The sequence below is a fragment of the Mesoplodon bidens genome (genome assembly GCF_964165515.1).
Source record: "Mesoplodon bidens genome assembly, chromosome: 4".
NCBI classification, from domain to species: Eukaryota; Metazoa; Chordata; class Mammalia; order Artiodactyla; family Ziphiidae; genus Mesoplodon; species Mesoplodon bidens.
The window spans coordinates 22,874,442-22,890,304 of record NC_138160.1 but is presented as its reverse complement, the minus strand read 5'-3'; the positions used below and the strand labels follow the sequence as shown (position 1 = coordinate 22,890,304).

Below are 15,863 nucleotides of genomic sequence, written 5' to 3'. Positions count from 1 at the left end.
CTGGGGCACGAACCCGTGTCCCCTGCATCGGCAGGCAGACTCTCAACCACTGCGCCACCAGGGAAGCCGTCAACTACCCATTTATTAATGGAAATTTGGTTTACCAACAAAATGTTACTCTAGCAGACAGCACTACAGTGAGCATTATAATACATATATAGTTGTGTACTACCTGGAATCATTTTTCTTTGATGAAATCCTCGAAGAAATAAATTTTATCTATAAATACTCATCAGTGCTTCCAAATAGTGCTCAGAATATGTTATATAACTAGTAATAACTTCCACCAAATGTGTATAATTGCTCACTTATTGGGCAATACTAGATTCTAAATACTATCTACCAATATGTAAAATCTCATAATAATTTTAACATGAATTCCTCCAAAATTATTGAGGCTGAACATTTTATAGCTGTTAGTTTCCCAAGGCTACCATGACAAATTTACACAAACTAGATAGCTTGAAACAACAGAAATGTATTCTTTGACCCAGTTCTGGAGGCTAGAAGTCCAGAATCAATGTGTCAGCAGGTTCATGCTCTCTCAGAAGGCTTTAGGGGAGGATCCTTCCTTGCCACTTCCTAGCCTCTGTGTTTGCTGGTAATTAGCGTTCCTTGGTTTGTGGACTCAAATTACTCCAATCTCTGTCTCCATTGTTATATGATATTATTTCTGTATCTCTATTTGTGTCCATATTTCCCTCTTTTTGTGAGAACGCCATTCACTGGATTAGGGTCCAGCCTAATTCGGTATGACCTCATCTTAACTTGATTACACCTGCAAAGAGCCTATTCCAAATAAAATCACAACACAGGTACTGGGGATTAGGTCTTAAACATATAATTTGAAGGGACACAAGTCAACTGATAATAGCCTGTAGATATTCTTTACTTATTTATTAGTATGCTTTTTTATTGTTTCATGTGAGTTATTTATATATTACAAAATTAATATTTGATAATGATAAAGTATAATTGATATTAACTAATTAAAATTATTTTAATATATACTACTGCTATTAACATGTCTATGTCATTGTTCATATAATCAGTGGAAAACAATTTTCCTGTTAAAATTAACAAGTTTAAGAATAAAACATAATATAGATGTCAAGCTGATACATATTCTCTCTTAAAATATGTTTAAACATTGGCTCATCTAATCATTTCAAGAACTCAGTCATACAATGAAAGGATCAATGATGTTTGATGTTTATGATTAAAATATTACTAAATATTTGTTACATTATTGCTATTCTGGAACAGAAGTTTGAGCAAGAATATTAGATCTTATATAAATTTTTCTATGTCATGTGCCAATCTTGAAAGGAGAAAATCATATCAAGTTTATATTAATAATTATGCACTTTTAGAAGTATTGTATAAAGAAACATAAGGTTACATGTGCTTCTGTCAATAAAATGAACAAAATTATAGTTAATATCAAAGAGGAAAAAGTATTAACTAGTGAGTATGCAGGTTGGTATGGCCATGGAAGGTACACAATAACCAAAACAATGGGTATATTAAACTACTGTGAAATTCTAATAATTCTTCATCACAGAATGTTGGACTATTATACCTGGAAGTGGTGCCACTATTTGTTTTTGTAGAAGAGAAGTTTGAAAGTAATGGTAATTAAATGACTGTAATTATACATCACACAGACGGCAGACCCAGGACTGGAAAACAGGCACCCTGATGTGTAGCTTTGTTTATATCCACAATAAAATGCTCAATGGAATTTTTCTGCCCAACCTGTCATTTGCTGCTCCATCTTCACACTATGGTACACCTCTGACATACAGGGAGTACAGCTGAGAGGTGTTATAATTTCTCAAATTCAACAATGATTTTACAAAACTTTAGAAGCATTTATTTGTATATTCTTCTAAATTTTGCAAATACCATTAAAAAGAAGAGCAAACAATTTGAATAAAGTATGCAATATGATTGTACTTACGGTGCTCCATAGCTTCTCCTTTCTGGTATTATATGGCATATTGCTCATATTCCCAAAACTATATTTATAGTTTCCTTAATCTCTAGGAGTGGCTGTGCTATATGCACTTTTTTTATTTTTATTTTTTTAAAAACACATCTGTTATGTCCTTTGCCTTTGAAACAATCATTATCTCGTGGAAGCAACATACTGGTAACCAATTCATAATAAAATGGGCTGGTAGTATATATTAACAATGTTAAAAGACAAAAGATTGGCGTGATCAAATTTTTCTTTTCTTTTCTTGAATACTATAGTGGCCAGGAATCAGTTAATGATCCATAGAGGTGCTCTGCAAACTGATACTTGATGGGCATTTTTCATTCTTCATTAAATAAGTTACATTAGACAGAACTACAAAAAAAGATCTTGGCAAAATTTTCTGAAAATGGAATTTTTTGTTTAATTTCAGTATTTAATTTCAGTGATATATTTAAAGCTCAAACACTGATTTAAAATGTAATAACAAGAGTTGCTTTGTGTGCTCTATTTAACTTTTTCTTTGGTTTTAGTTGATTCAGACTGTCAGTGTCATGGACAAAGATGACCCTCCCCGAGGCCACAAATTCTTCTTTGAACCAGTGCCAGAATTTCCCCTCAATCCAAACTTCACCATTGTAGATAATAAAGGTACAGAATATTTTTGAAGACAAATATTATGAAACCTTAAGAGGCAAAATTTTAAAACTGGTCTTTTTGTTTTTTCAGATAATACAGCAGGAATCATGACTCGAAAAGATGGGTATAGCCGCAACAAAATGAGCACGTATCTGCTGCCAATTTTAATCTTTGACAATGATTATCCAATCCAAAGCAGCACTGGCACACTCACCATTCGTGTGTGTGCCTGTGATAATCAAGGTAACATGCAGTCCTGCAATGCCGAGGCCTTGGTCCTCTCTGCTGGCCTGAGCACGGGAGCTCTCATCGCTATCCTTCTCTGTGTCGTCATACTACTTGGTAAACTATGCCCCTGAAAGATATGCCCCTGAGATATGCCCATTCAACTCAAGGAATTCTCTCCCTCATTACCCAGTGACTGAACATTGAAAAGCACTCTTCTTTAGAGCTAAAGGCTGAAAATTTTAACTTGTTATTAAAATTGTTCTTCCAATTGAAAAACAATTGAGTTTTTGACTGTGGATAGTTCTAGCTTTAAAGAGTCCGAAAACAATGATATAATAGCTAGTGATATATACATATATTTTAAAATATGTTTTATATTTATAGTGTTTAGTGTTAACTAAGATCGTCCCATTTCTAAGGACATTTCATTTAATAATTGATTTAATTTTCATATCAGCTCTATAAGGTAAATACTTTTATTCTTCTACAGAAAGGTCAGATAACTTACACAAAGTCACTCATTCAGAAAGTGTTTTAACTAGCATTAAAACCCAGGTTATTCTATTTCAGAATCCACCTTTCTAAGCATTATCCTCAAAACAAAAGACTACTTTACAAATAATATTACTAACAAATACTAAGTTATATATATCATAAATGGAATTGGTCAGTGCATTTAACTTGTCACAGTAAGATAAACTTTTTTTTTAAGATAAACTTATTTTTCATAAAATTTGTTAAATGTAGGCACAACACACCAAATTAAATTTTAAGCTCATTTCTTAAAATATCACTATGGCATTGTGGTCATACCTACTCCAGCAATATTTTCTAAATAAAGTCATGCTTCCAAGTGCAAATGCTTTCTTTGAGCATGCCCTAACAGGACAATGATTTAATTCAATTAAACAGTTGTTCCACTGTAACACATTCCCCCAAAACTTGTTTCCATCAAATATTCATCCAAAATGAATGCTTAGGGCAGGAGAGCTAGTCAAATTTATGTCCCAATGCTCATATGTGCTGGCTCCTTTTCACTGCAAATCCTCTCAGGCTATCTGGATAAAATCCCTTTGGCCAGATATTCTTGCAGGACTTCAGTGGGGAACTGATGAAAGTGAGGGGAAAGCATTTGTCTCAGTTATGATGATCCAACTATTTAGAAAAACATTTTCGTAGGATGGTTTAGAACTTAACACACTACTACCATCAGCAGCAGCAGCAGTCCACATCTCCACCTGCTGCTAGAAAGTTCAACTCCTCCATAAAATATTTTTGTAGCCTCATGGAGATTAAATGTTGGCTTACGCTCTTAGCTAAGTGCTACTGATATCATATTGCTTTATTTGCTCAAATAGTTTTACTATCCTAATTTAGGACAATATGGAAATATGTATATTTCAAATTTGATTTTTTAATTTCAATATTAATATAACACATACTAACACATAAAGACATGCATGCATACATGAGGGAACATAATCCACCCCCAAAAATAGGTTTAGATATTATAACATTATCCAACTAAATTGGATAATATTTTTCTCTACACAGAAATCTAGAAGGCTTCTTTTATTCTGAAAAGTCTGCCATCTTTCTGCCCTCGGAAATATAGAAGGCACACAATTCTTGTATTTTACCTTCTCAATTTATTGCCTAAATGTGGAATGATTTTCTATTATTTTAGTTAAAATGGGTTCTAACTCATAAGGTTTCATTATAAAAGTTCTTTAAGTATCCCTGCTGTTATTTCACGTCTTTATACAAATGGCTGGACATAGTTACTGTACCTCTGAAGTTAGAAGAGTCTGCTTTTTGCAAAATGGTGATATAGCATGGACAATAATATTTTAGACCTATCCTGCTACAGTTTGAAGAAATGTAATTCATAGTTTATATCCATGTTACAAGGCAAAGTAGCAGGTTAAAACCTAGGGCAGGGCTTTTTAATCTTTTTGGTTCCTTGGACACCTTTCATAGTGAAGATGAAGCTATGGACCTATTTAGAATAATAATTTAAATTTATAAAAATAATACATGTAACACAAAAGGAAATACATTTATCCAAATTAAACAAAAAACAAAAAAGCAAGACGTATTTAATTATCGTCATATGTGTTTTCTTCTAGAACAAGTCTAATGATTATTTGTAATATATCCTAACTATAATACATTATAAAGTATCTGTGATTTCTATTGCTTTAAAAGTCACACATACTGTTACTATCACTACAGTTTATGCTGATATCCATAATAGAAAAAAAAATGTTAAATTCAAGTTATAGTGAAAATATAACTTTCTATATTACAGAATATAGCATTTTTTTTCTACTCCTTACCTTAGTCTCTTTGAATTCCATTCATATATCCCAGATTAAAAGCCTCAGTCGAGGGAAAAGAAGCAGACAATTTTGGCCTGACAAAGCAGAAAACCCACAGAGCAGATTCTGAGGACCATTTGTGAAATTTCATAAACATTATATTAGTTAAGAAACCCTTAAAACTATTTGACTATATGGTTGTTCTTCTATGCATAGAGAATTTATAAATTAATTCATTCAGTATTAAACTTAGAAAGAACCCTGTTTTTCTACTGCATGATTCACTAGATTTGTGGATTTCAGGTCTATGTTGGACTTAATTTACGATCATCCTTTAACAGAAGAGAGTATAGATATGTCTCATTATTAATGAAAAGTTTTTTAAAATGTCTTCAACATGATTCTGAATATAGCTCAGCACCCAAAGCCCGATCTGTAGAGGTTAGCGAAGATACTTCTAACGAATCATTTGTTTTCTTCTTACCAATTAGTAAGAGCTGAGGAAAGTGTATTGGCCAATATGACAACAGCATTGTATGGGCCTTAAGTGTAGTTACAGGGGCCTCCAGGGCCATGATGAAGTGCAGTCTCAATGGAAATGAGTTTGTGTAATCTCAAAACAAAGACTGAGAAAATGAATGGTAGGTTTCTGAGGCAACATGTTCTTATTTTTCAGTAAGACATCAGTAGTATTGACAAAACATTTAACTTCCATAAAGTAAGGAAAACCTGGTTTTTATTTCTCCCCAGCAATGTATAAGTATGCTTTTGGAAAATATTCTTTATTTTATTCTTAACTTTCTTATGTATAAAATTATGTACTTGGTTCATTTTCTATGGAAACATATTTTGTTGGAAATCATGTGATCTTTCCTATGTTTTAAAATGTAATTTTTAATTTCAAAATGTATTTATCTTTCAAATGTTCATTGTCAAATATATGCATAATAATTTAAATTCCAGGAACATAACAAGAAATAAGGAAGTATGTCATATGTGGGGAAGTTAATAGTTAACTTGATAACATAAGCATGTAAATAATAATACAGCATATACAGGGAGCACAATTAACATTTCAGCCCCAAAATTTGAATGCAACTATATATCAGAGAAGTCCTCAGAAACAAGGTAATATCTGTAAGATGAGAACAAGGTAAGGATGAGTTTGAGTGTTAATTTTATATTGTAGCTTATAGAGTTATATTTCAGATTTTAAGCAGACTTTCAAAACCAGGTCAATAAAAGAAATTAACTAAACAGATGTGACATATGGGAATAGATGAGATTAGTAGCATATATATGTATGTGTGTACGTATGTATGATATATATACACATAATATATATTATACATACATATACACATGACATATGCATATATGTGAGCAATACTTTGCCTGTATTCCCTTGAGTCCTTAAGATAATATTAAATTGGTACTGAATTTCTCTTGGGATAATCATGATTGTAGCTTTAGAATTTTAGTATTTTGAAACAAATATGCATTGGGGAAGAATGAGGTATTACATACTTATAGTTGGTTAAATGCATTCGCCATAATTGAAGATTTTCAATGCCAGAGCCCCATAGGATATTGAGTCTTGAAAGTAAATAAATGGCATTGTAGTATCTGTTTCTTTATCAATATAGTACATCCAGTCACTGGCCCAAATCATCCTGTATTTGTGCAGGATAGTTACTCTTTATATCCACATGAACTTAACACTTCTTACACCACACCAAGGTCACAAATACAAAAATGCACTGTATTAATTTAAACCCGAATCATGGAATCTCACAATTTTCTCTCTGTTTTTTTCTTCTTCTTGTTGTTGTATTTGTTTTTGTTTGCTTTTTGTTAATAGTTTTAGTTGCGCTGTTTGCTGCATTGAAGAGGCAAAGAAAAAAGGAACCTTTGATAATTTCAAAAGATGATGTCCGGGACAACATTGTGACCTACAATGATGAAGGCGGCGGGGAAGAAGATACCCAAGCTTTTGACATTGGCACATTAAGGAATCCAGAAGCAAGAGAAGATAGTAAATTTAGAAGGGATGTAATGCCTGAAACAATTTTTCAGATAAGGAGGACTGTACCTCTGTGGGAAAATATTGATGTGCAAGATTTTATCCATCGAAGATTAAAAGAAAATGATTTAGACCCAAGTGCACCTCCTTATGATTCACTGGCAACGTACGCCTATGAAGGGAATGATTCCATAGCAGATTCACTCAGTTCTTTGGAATCTCCCACAGTAGATTGTAACCAAGATTACGGTTACCTCAGTGACTGGGGGCCTCGTTTTAAAAAACTTGCTGATATGTATGGGGGTGATGATAGTGACCGAGATTAAGAGTATGGTATGACTTCATGGACATCAGTGGAAGTACTCTCTTTGTTACTAGATGGAGTGGCCTGCATTCTCTTCCTTGGAGGAAAATTTTTAAAAAATCAAAATTACAAACAATACTTCGGTGTTGTCTTAGTAAGAGTTTGCTTAACCAGTAAGTTTCTGTGAATGAACACGAATGACATAGATTTTAAAACGTAATAATAACCAGTTCACCCTCTTAGACTAACAATCTCTGAAGGAAAGTATATCACATCAGTAACCAATAAAAAGTACATAAAAGGCTTTTTGTGCCTTTGCTTAGATATAAGAACTTTATAAATAATGTTTTCTTAACTGACTTACAGTCACCTTTACTATTAAATGAAACGTGCAACTGCTTTGTAAATTAATATGAAAAATATATCTCTAAAGAAATAGGAATGACTATTACTGCCATATTTATTTAGTTGAAGAATGTCTTTCTGTTAATTCATTCATATTTTTATAAATGTATATTTATATTTTTGTATTTTTATGAAATAAAATAGTATTTATAAAAATAAATTTCACTTTATTTAATTCCTAGAAGAAGTTCTGATCTCACTTATAACATTTTTTTAAACATCTTTAAAGGTAAAACATGATTTACTCAGGGAAAAAGCAGCTAAATTATTGCATGTAATTTGGAAACAGAATGTGGTAGGACTATAGTGAGCTTTGGTACAAGTTGTGATTTTCTCCTGCAACCACTAGAATATGGACAAGCGTTTATTGAATCACTGATATCTACCCATCGATAAGGATGTGAGACACATTTACAATATAAAATATTATAAATATACTTGTGAACAATTAACTTTAATTTTTTTGTACAATTCTTTCCTATGGGATCAACCAGTAAATTTTATCGAAAGTAAATGAACTATGTGTCTGTAATGTGTAGATGAAGAAAAAAATCTAAACCACTCTTCCTTCATCAATAGTATAGTTTCAGAATGAGAAATGATAGTTCCAACTTTTCTCTTTATGATTAGATAATTGATGGAATATAATTTGGTAACATTTAAAATGTGTATTAACAAATTAGTGGAGTTTTTTTTAATTGATAATTTTGTTGAGGATGTTGGAAGCCACTGTATTTGAAGAAATCTTGAAAAAACTAGTGACAGGTAGACTGGAGATAAGGAACCTTAAGGAAAGTAAAGTTTTATTAATGATTGGGACTGTCCCGAAAACAGAATATAGACACCCTAAGACACAGGAAATAAGAATAGAGAGGGATAATTGTGCAGAGTAATCATTTGCAAATTTTGAAAGACTGCAATGTAGAAAACTTGCCCTGTATTAGCCAGGATAATAAAACCTAAACTGAAAGACAGAAACTTCACAGGGAGATTACATGATATCCATTTTCTATGTCATGAATTATCCTCTTTTTCTCCTGTATTATTGCTCCTTTGAGGAACAAATATCTTGCCCACGGTAATTTCTAGGTGGAATTTATATAGAAATTTGGCTTTGACTAGTCTGTTAGCAAGCCTTTTTAAATAGCAACTATTTATTAACGTATAAATAGGCACTTATGTATTCTGTTACTATGTTGTAAAATATTTAAAGACCAAGACTATTTCAATAACTTTACCACCAGTAGCTAACACATATTAAAGGTTTAATTTAATGCTAAGAAAACAAAAACATACTGGGTATTTAAAAAATAACTGAAAATTTCTTATCATCGGAATTGCCCAGAAAACAGAAAATATTTAGTTTTAGTTAAGAAAGTATTAGTTTTTACCATAATAAGTAATTAGTTTCTCCATTGCTAGAAATCTTCCTGCATAAATCAGACAAATACTTGAGAAGGATTACATAGAGTGGCTTAAGGTAGTAAGAAAAAAATGAATTAGATGCTTATTAATGCCTCTTATAATCATTTATTCTATAATCACCAGAGGGATAAGTGACAATAAGTAAACACCTTCTAAGAAGGCCCATAATTACTGTATGAGTAACAACTATTTATAAAAGAAGAGATTATGTCAAATCAGAAATGGGGGAATTGGTAGTTGAATTGCCTGCCTGAGTTCACCATGCCATAAATACTAAGAGCACCACAACAAACCAAGCTTCAGTTATAGACCTATAATTGCTATGAGAAAATCATATTGATACCAGATAAGGCATATTAAGTTTTTAAGCTCGATTATGAAGAATTGTTCATTTGACTACCATTTTTTGGCAATTAAATATTGAATTTAATTTCAGAGTTATTCCTTTCCTTCATCTGGAAATCAATGATGTACTACTGGACTCTTCATAAGGGCAGAGTTAACAGATTTCATACTTAATATGTACATGATTGTTTCTGCTATAAATTGGAGGGTCAGATTTGATCAAATAAATTACCAGATCTGTGTAATACTGATACTTCCTATAATTGTCCAGTAATACTTGAAATTCCTTCAGTGGAAAAATGCATTTAGGAGTCAGGTGAGATTTTATTATTTCCTTACTGGCAAGTAAAACATTTACCTAACTTCTCCAGAAAAATAGACCTGAAAATATTTACCCTATTGGGTTTGGTTAATTTTATTTCACTAAATGCACACAATACACTCGATAATACTACTTTCAATCACTTGATTCTCTTGGACTGTGGAGTTGGTAATATCTGAGGAAAATTAATAGTTAATGTGTGCTTACTTTTCAAACAAAATAACTTAATTAGCTTTGACTGCTTACACTTGAGTTAGAATTAAATTAAAGCCATTTGAGTAACCACTGTTCCAAATATAATTAAAACAATCATTATTTTATTTTGAATGTCAATAATTTTCAGAAAATATAATATCTGTCTATATTCATACCTGAATATTTTTCATTGAGAGGAAGCTACCTACATTATTAGAACTTTAACACACAACCTGAATGTTACTACATTCAATCCTGCTCTCAGACATATGAAATAGATTCCAATGACTTAAAAATCAAACTTAGTAAAGAAAACTAAAGAGCATTAACAACAAAACAAGCCAACAAATAAGAAAAAAAAAAGTAACATCTTACCTTAGCCAGTGGTTGAACTGACCTCAGTTGATTATTCCTTTTATCCTGGCAAAAGCACCACAATTGGCTTCCAGGATTCTTCATTCTTCTGTTTTTTCTTTTATTTTACTCAGGCTTCTTTACTGGTTACTTTTCTCCTTCCTAACTCTGTATTTTGGAATAATTCAGGCTCTTATCTGTTTTATTTCTCTATTTAAATCCTGGCCCTTGATGATCTTACTTATTCTTTCAGTTACTATATGTATCTATATCTGTATCTTGATATAAATATAGCAATAATTACAGACATAAACTGAAAATTTCAAAATTTAGACCTCCCATCTTTACCCCTTTCTTAAAATCCAAACATATATACAACTAACTATTCTAAATTTCCACTTGCATGTCTAATTAAGTGGGATATGTCCAGATTTTAACTTTTAATTTTCACCCAAAATTTATCCTATTCTCCACCTGTTTTATGTAGGTTGATGACAAATCGATCTTTTACTTGCCCAGGCCAAAAACCTTATAGTCATCCTTCATTCCTCTCATTCATATCCAAAATTTTAGAAAATCGTGTTGACTGTACCTTCAAATTTATCTGATATACAATAACTTTTCATCACGTCTCCTGCTACAATCCTGGTCTAAAAGTATTACCTGGATAACTGCAATATGCTTCTAAGTGCTCTTTCTTACTGGCCTTTGCCCCTACCATCTATTTGAACACCAAATACAGAGCGGGTTGCATCTCTTTTTTCTTTTGTTTATTTTGTTTTAATTAGATAAGGGTGAGCATCTCATTTCTCGACTCAAAACTTATCAACTGTTCTTCAAAATTAGAGTCAGTCCTCCCAAATGATCTACTAGATCTCGATCACATTACCTCTTTGATCTTATTTGCCTCTATATCCTTAACTCATGTCACTTCAGTTATTCTGGGTTTCTTGTTGTTCCTTAAAGATGCTAACGTTTTCCCCTTTGAACTGACTGATCACTCTCCTTGGAACAATCTTTCCCCAGATATCCATGAAATTAACTGTGTAACTTTCTGTAAGTCCTGGGTCAGATGCCACTTTCTAGATGAGGACTATATTAAACAATCTATTTAAAACTGTAATCCTCCAAACCCATTTCTCCTTTCCACATTTATTTTAAAATAAATATTTTCTCAGCAAATATCACCATACAACATTATACACAATTTGTTGGTCATCTAATTGTTGTCTGCCACTTCTACTAGAATTCTTTTTGGTTCATAAACTAGACCCTGTACACATAGGACAAGGAAAGAACAAAGAAAGAGGCAGGCTGCTCCAGATTAATATGTGGCAGTTTTAATAACCAAGGAATCTTACATGTGAGACCTGCCTTTGTGGCCTTAAGACAAGTAGACCTCTGCAATCTCCCACCAAAATCTTAAAGGTTTATATAGAAGCCTTACCTGGGTCCAGTCACATATTCAATCCAGATGGTCTCAACATACCTTACTCTCTCAAGGCTGTGTCTTTAAAACAACTCCTCGGTGTGGGAATGGTGGGCAGAAGGTGCTTCCAAAGGGCGGAGAGTGGGTGTGGAGCCTCCAATTGCCCGGGTCCAGTGTGCAGGTTAACCAGCAGTCACATCCTCTTGATAACTTCCTCCAGCAATGACTGGTACCTTTGGTTGACAAATTTCAGATATTATAATCTTTTCGTATGTTATATTAACTAAAATATCCCATGCGTCTAGATTAGTGCCTCATACCTTGTTGAAAAGCAGCAAATATTTTACAAATGGGGAATGGAATGCGCAATATTTAAATATATTAATTTGGTAAAATATTATGAATACATAGGAGATTAAAAAAACAAATGTAAACAAAAATAATTATACTCAAATTTATAAGTGTGCATGCCTTCAATATGATATTGATTATAGCCTAGATTCTCAATCAAAATACTGTTTACTGAATTCTGGTTGATCATCAAGTTACTATTTGAAAAGACCTTTTCAAAATTACAAAAAAAGCATGAATAATTTTACCATTTTTTTAATGCTTCACACGGAACTAAAATTACACTCAATGATCTTTGCTTCTCAAAGAATATAGTAGTGAGATTTACTAGATTTCAGGTAATCAGTTCGAAATGTGAGAATCAAAACAGAAGACAACACAAAGGAGGAATAAAATAAATATCTTTTTTGCTTCGGCTGTTTTAATTATTTTTACAATCTTCTAATCATTAAACTGTTCTCAGCCCACAATTTTCTGGTACTTGAATAGTAGAGTAAGGGTGAAGGTAACGGACCAAATCTAAGAAAACATTTTCTTACTTAAATATGTTTAAATAAATTTCAGTAATAATATGTGCTTATTTTTAAAGAATAAATATTATTTGATGATAATTTATATGAAATAGAAAAACCCATTATTTAAATCTATACATTCAAAATAACAATGCACCAACATTATCTGATTTGCAGTCTTTGTTGCTGCTGTTTGATGCGATATTGTTAGCTAACTTTAGGTTAATAACATGCATAAAAATCACCATATTATTGTCAGCATTTAAAATTCAAGATATTTTACTTATAAATTATTTCCTCTAGATTTTCTTGAAGAATTTACTAGTGAAATTAAGCATTTTTTTCTTATGTGTATGTGTCACTCAGTTAATTTCACAAATTGCCAATTCATGTCTGGAACAGTTTTAGATATTTTTATTTTCTTATTTTTTCTAAACACATAATTATATGATTTTGATAGCAATAATTTTTAAGTGATGTATATTATAAGTATCTTTCACAAATATGTGGCTTGTGTTTTCACTATAATTTATTACAATGTAACCAAAATGATATATGCTATGGTTTATGGTTTCTCTGCTATTTTTGGCTTGGTTTTCTGTGTGTCCTTATTGCTAGTTTAACTCCAAACTCTGTGTCAATTGTCTAAATTTTCTCTCTAGAAATGTAGAAGCCCAAAAATGTAGGGAACCAATTTCACTCCTTGAAGAAATCTTTCCTTCAGTCACTAAACCACTCAAGTGAGACATTAATTACCCTGTATGCCAAGCGTATCCATGTACCTCCTCCCCTGATCAACCTGAGCTTTCCCTGGATCTCTCCTTCAGAGTTAAGTCCTGATTCCCACATGTCACGTCAGTTTGCTTTACCTGCTCCTTCTCCCCACCATATTTAAAATAATTTGGTCTACATATCTACCTAGTGATGGCATTGCTTATTTGTGTCTAATATTATATTCCATTATATTTTTTCGTCCAATTTTATTGAGATATAATTGATATATAGCACTATATGAGTTTAAGATGTATAGAATAATGATGTGACTTACATACATCATGAAATGATTACCAGAATAAATTTAGTGAACATCTGTCATCTCATATACAGAATTAAATAGAAAAAAAAATTTTCCTTGTGATGAGGACTCAAAATTTACTCTCTTAACTTTCATGAATAATGTACAGCAGTGTTAATTATATTTATCATGTAGTATATTATATCACTAGTACTTTTTTACCTTATAACTGGAAGTGTGTACCTTTTGACTACCTTCATTCTATTCCCCATCCACCTACCTCCCGCTGCTGGTAACTACAATCTGATCTCTTTTTCTATGAGTTTATTTGTTGGTTTGTTTTTGAAGTATAAGTTGACCTGCAACACTATGTTAGCTCCTATAACACAACACAGTGATTAATATTTCAGAATGATCACCTTGATAAGTCTAGTTACCGTCTATCCCCGTACAAAGATATTACATAATTATTGACTATACTCCCCACACTGTAGATTTCATACTCATGACTCATTTATTTTGCAACTAGAAATTTGTACCTCAATCTCCTTCAACTATGTCTTTCCTTCCCCCCCCACAAACCCCTCCCCTCTGGCAATGACCTCTTTGTTCTCTGTATCTATGATCTGTTTCTGTTAAGTTATATTCATTTGTTTTCTTAGATTCCAGATAAAAGTGAAATTATACAGTATTTGTCTTTCTCTGTCTGACCATTCACTTAGCCCGTGGGTCCCCAACCCACAGGCCGTGGACTGGTACCAGTCTGCAGCCTGTTAGGAATCTGGCTGTAGAGCAGGAGGTGAGTGGCAGGCGAGCGAGGGAAGCTTCATCTGCCGCTCCCTATCTCTCCCCATCGCTCGCATTAGAACCCTCAACCCCCGACCCCACCACGGGTCTGTGGAAAAATTTTCTCCAACGAAACTGGTCCCTGGTGCCAAAAAAGTTGGGGACAGCGGACTTAGCTTAATACCCTCTGGGTCCATCCATTTGTTGCAAATGGCATGATTTCATTCCTTTTATGGCTGAGTAATATTCCATTATATGTATGCATGCATATATATATATATACACACATATATATTCAAAGTGGTCTTTCAAAGGTTTTGAAAAGTTCTACCCACAACACAGTGAGGCGTCTGATTACAGAAGTTTTAGATAATAATAATATCTGAAACTGAAGCCATCTAATATCTAATAATAAATAGCAAAGTCTAACAGAACTACAATATATTAAAACAAAGTATTAAAAATGTATACTCTGCTATAGTATAAAACAAGCTGTTCAGGGGAGCACATACAACAAAGATTTATCGTGTTCTTATAGTGAGTCAAGGACTGAGTGCTTCATTACCATTCTTTAATGGCATGAACATCAAGTATGGATGTTGCATGGAGCAATGGAAACTTTCATCACTGAAATGCTTACTATTAAATAACAACATATATAATAATCTCTAAATTATAGAAAAGAATCCGAGTCAATACATTTTTTTTTATTATTTAAACATAGTAAAATGTTAGGATAGTGTCCAAACAATATCACTGACAGAAAAACTAAGATGCAACAAAATGAACAATATTTCTGTTGGTTAATTTTCCTTAGGTGGGATAATTACCTGTGATTGGAGAAATTCCCATAGAATTATGTATATTATTACTTTGCCTTGAGAAATAAGTAATATGAAAATATGTATAGAATTAAATATGTTGGGGCTTCCCTGGTGGCGCAGTGGTTGAGAGTCCGCCTGCCGATGCAGGGGACGCGGGTTCATGCCCTGGTCCGGGAGGATCCCACATGCCGCGGAGCGGCTGGGCCCATGAGCCATGGCCGCTGAGCCTGCGCATCCGGAGCCTGTGCTCCGCAACGGGAGAGGCCGCAGCAGTGAGAGGCCCGCGTACCGCAAACAAAAAAAGTCTACTTTTCTTTAAAAGTTAAAACAGAGTTGAGTTTATTTTGAATCTTCTGTTAAAACTAACAACAATAGGTATTCATACCTTGAAGGTGGGTAACAGT

General features: G+C 32.9%; 1 protein-coding gene across 1 annotated transcript in view; it reads left to right on the top strand.

Annotated features, from left to right (window-relative positions):
• The window catches only part of CDH9 (cadherin 9), a gene marked incomplete at both ends in the record, with an annotated part of 80,101 nt that extends 72,583 nt beyond the window's left edge, over nt 1-7,518 (top strand). Inside the window, 3 exons of the mRNA XM_081232340.1 lie at nt 2,515-2,632; nt 2,711-2,962; nt 7,031-7,518. Coding sequence (XP_081088466.1) covers nt 2,515-2,632; nt 2,711-2,962; nt 7,031-7,518 — 858 coding nt within the window. The remainder of the gene's footprint in view (nt 1-2,514; nt 2,633-2,710; nt 2,963-7,030) is intronic.
• Between the last annotated feature and the right edge of the window lie 8,345 nt (nt 7,519-15,863).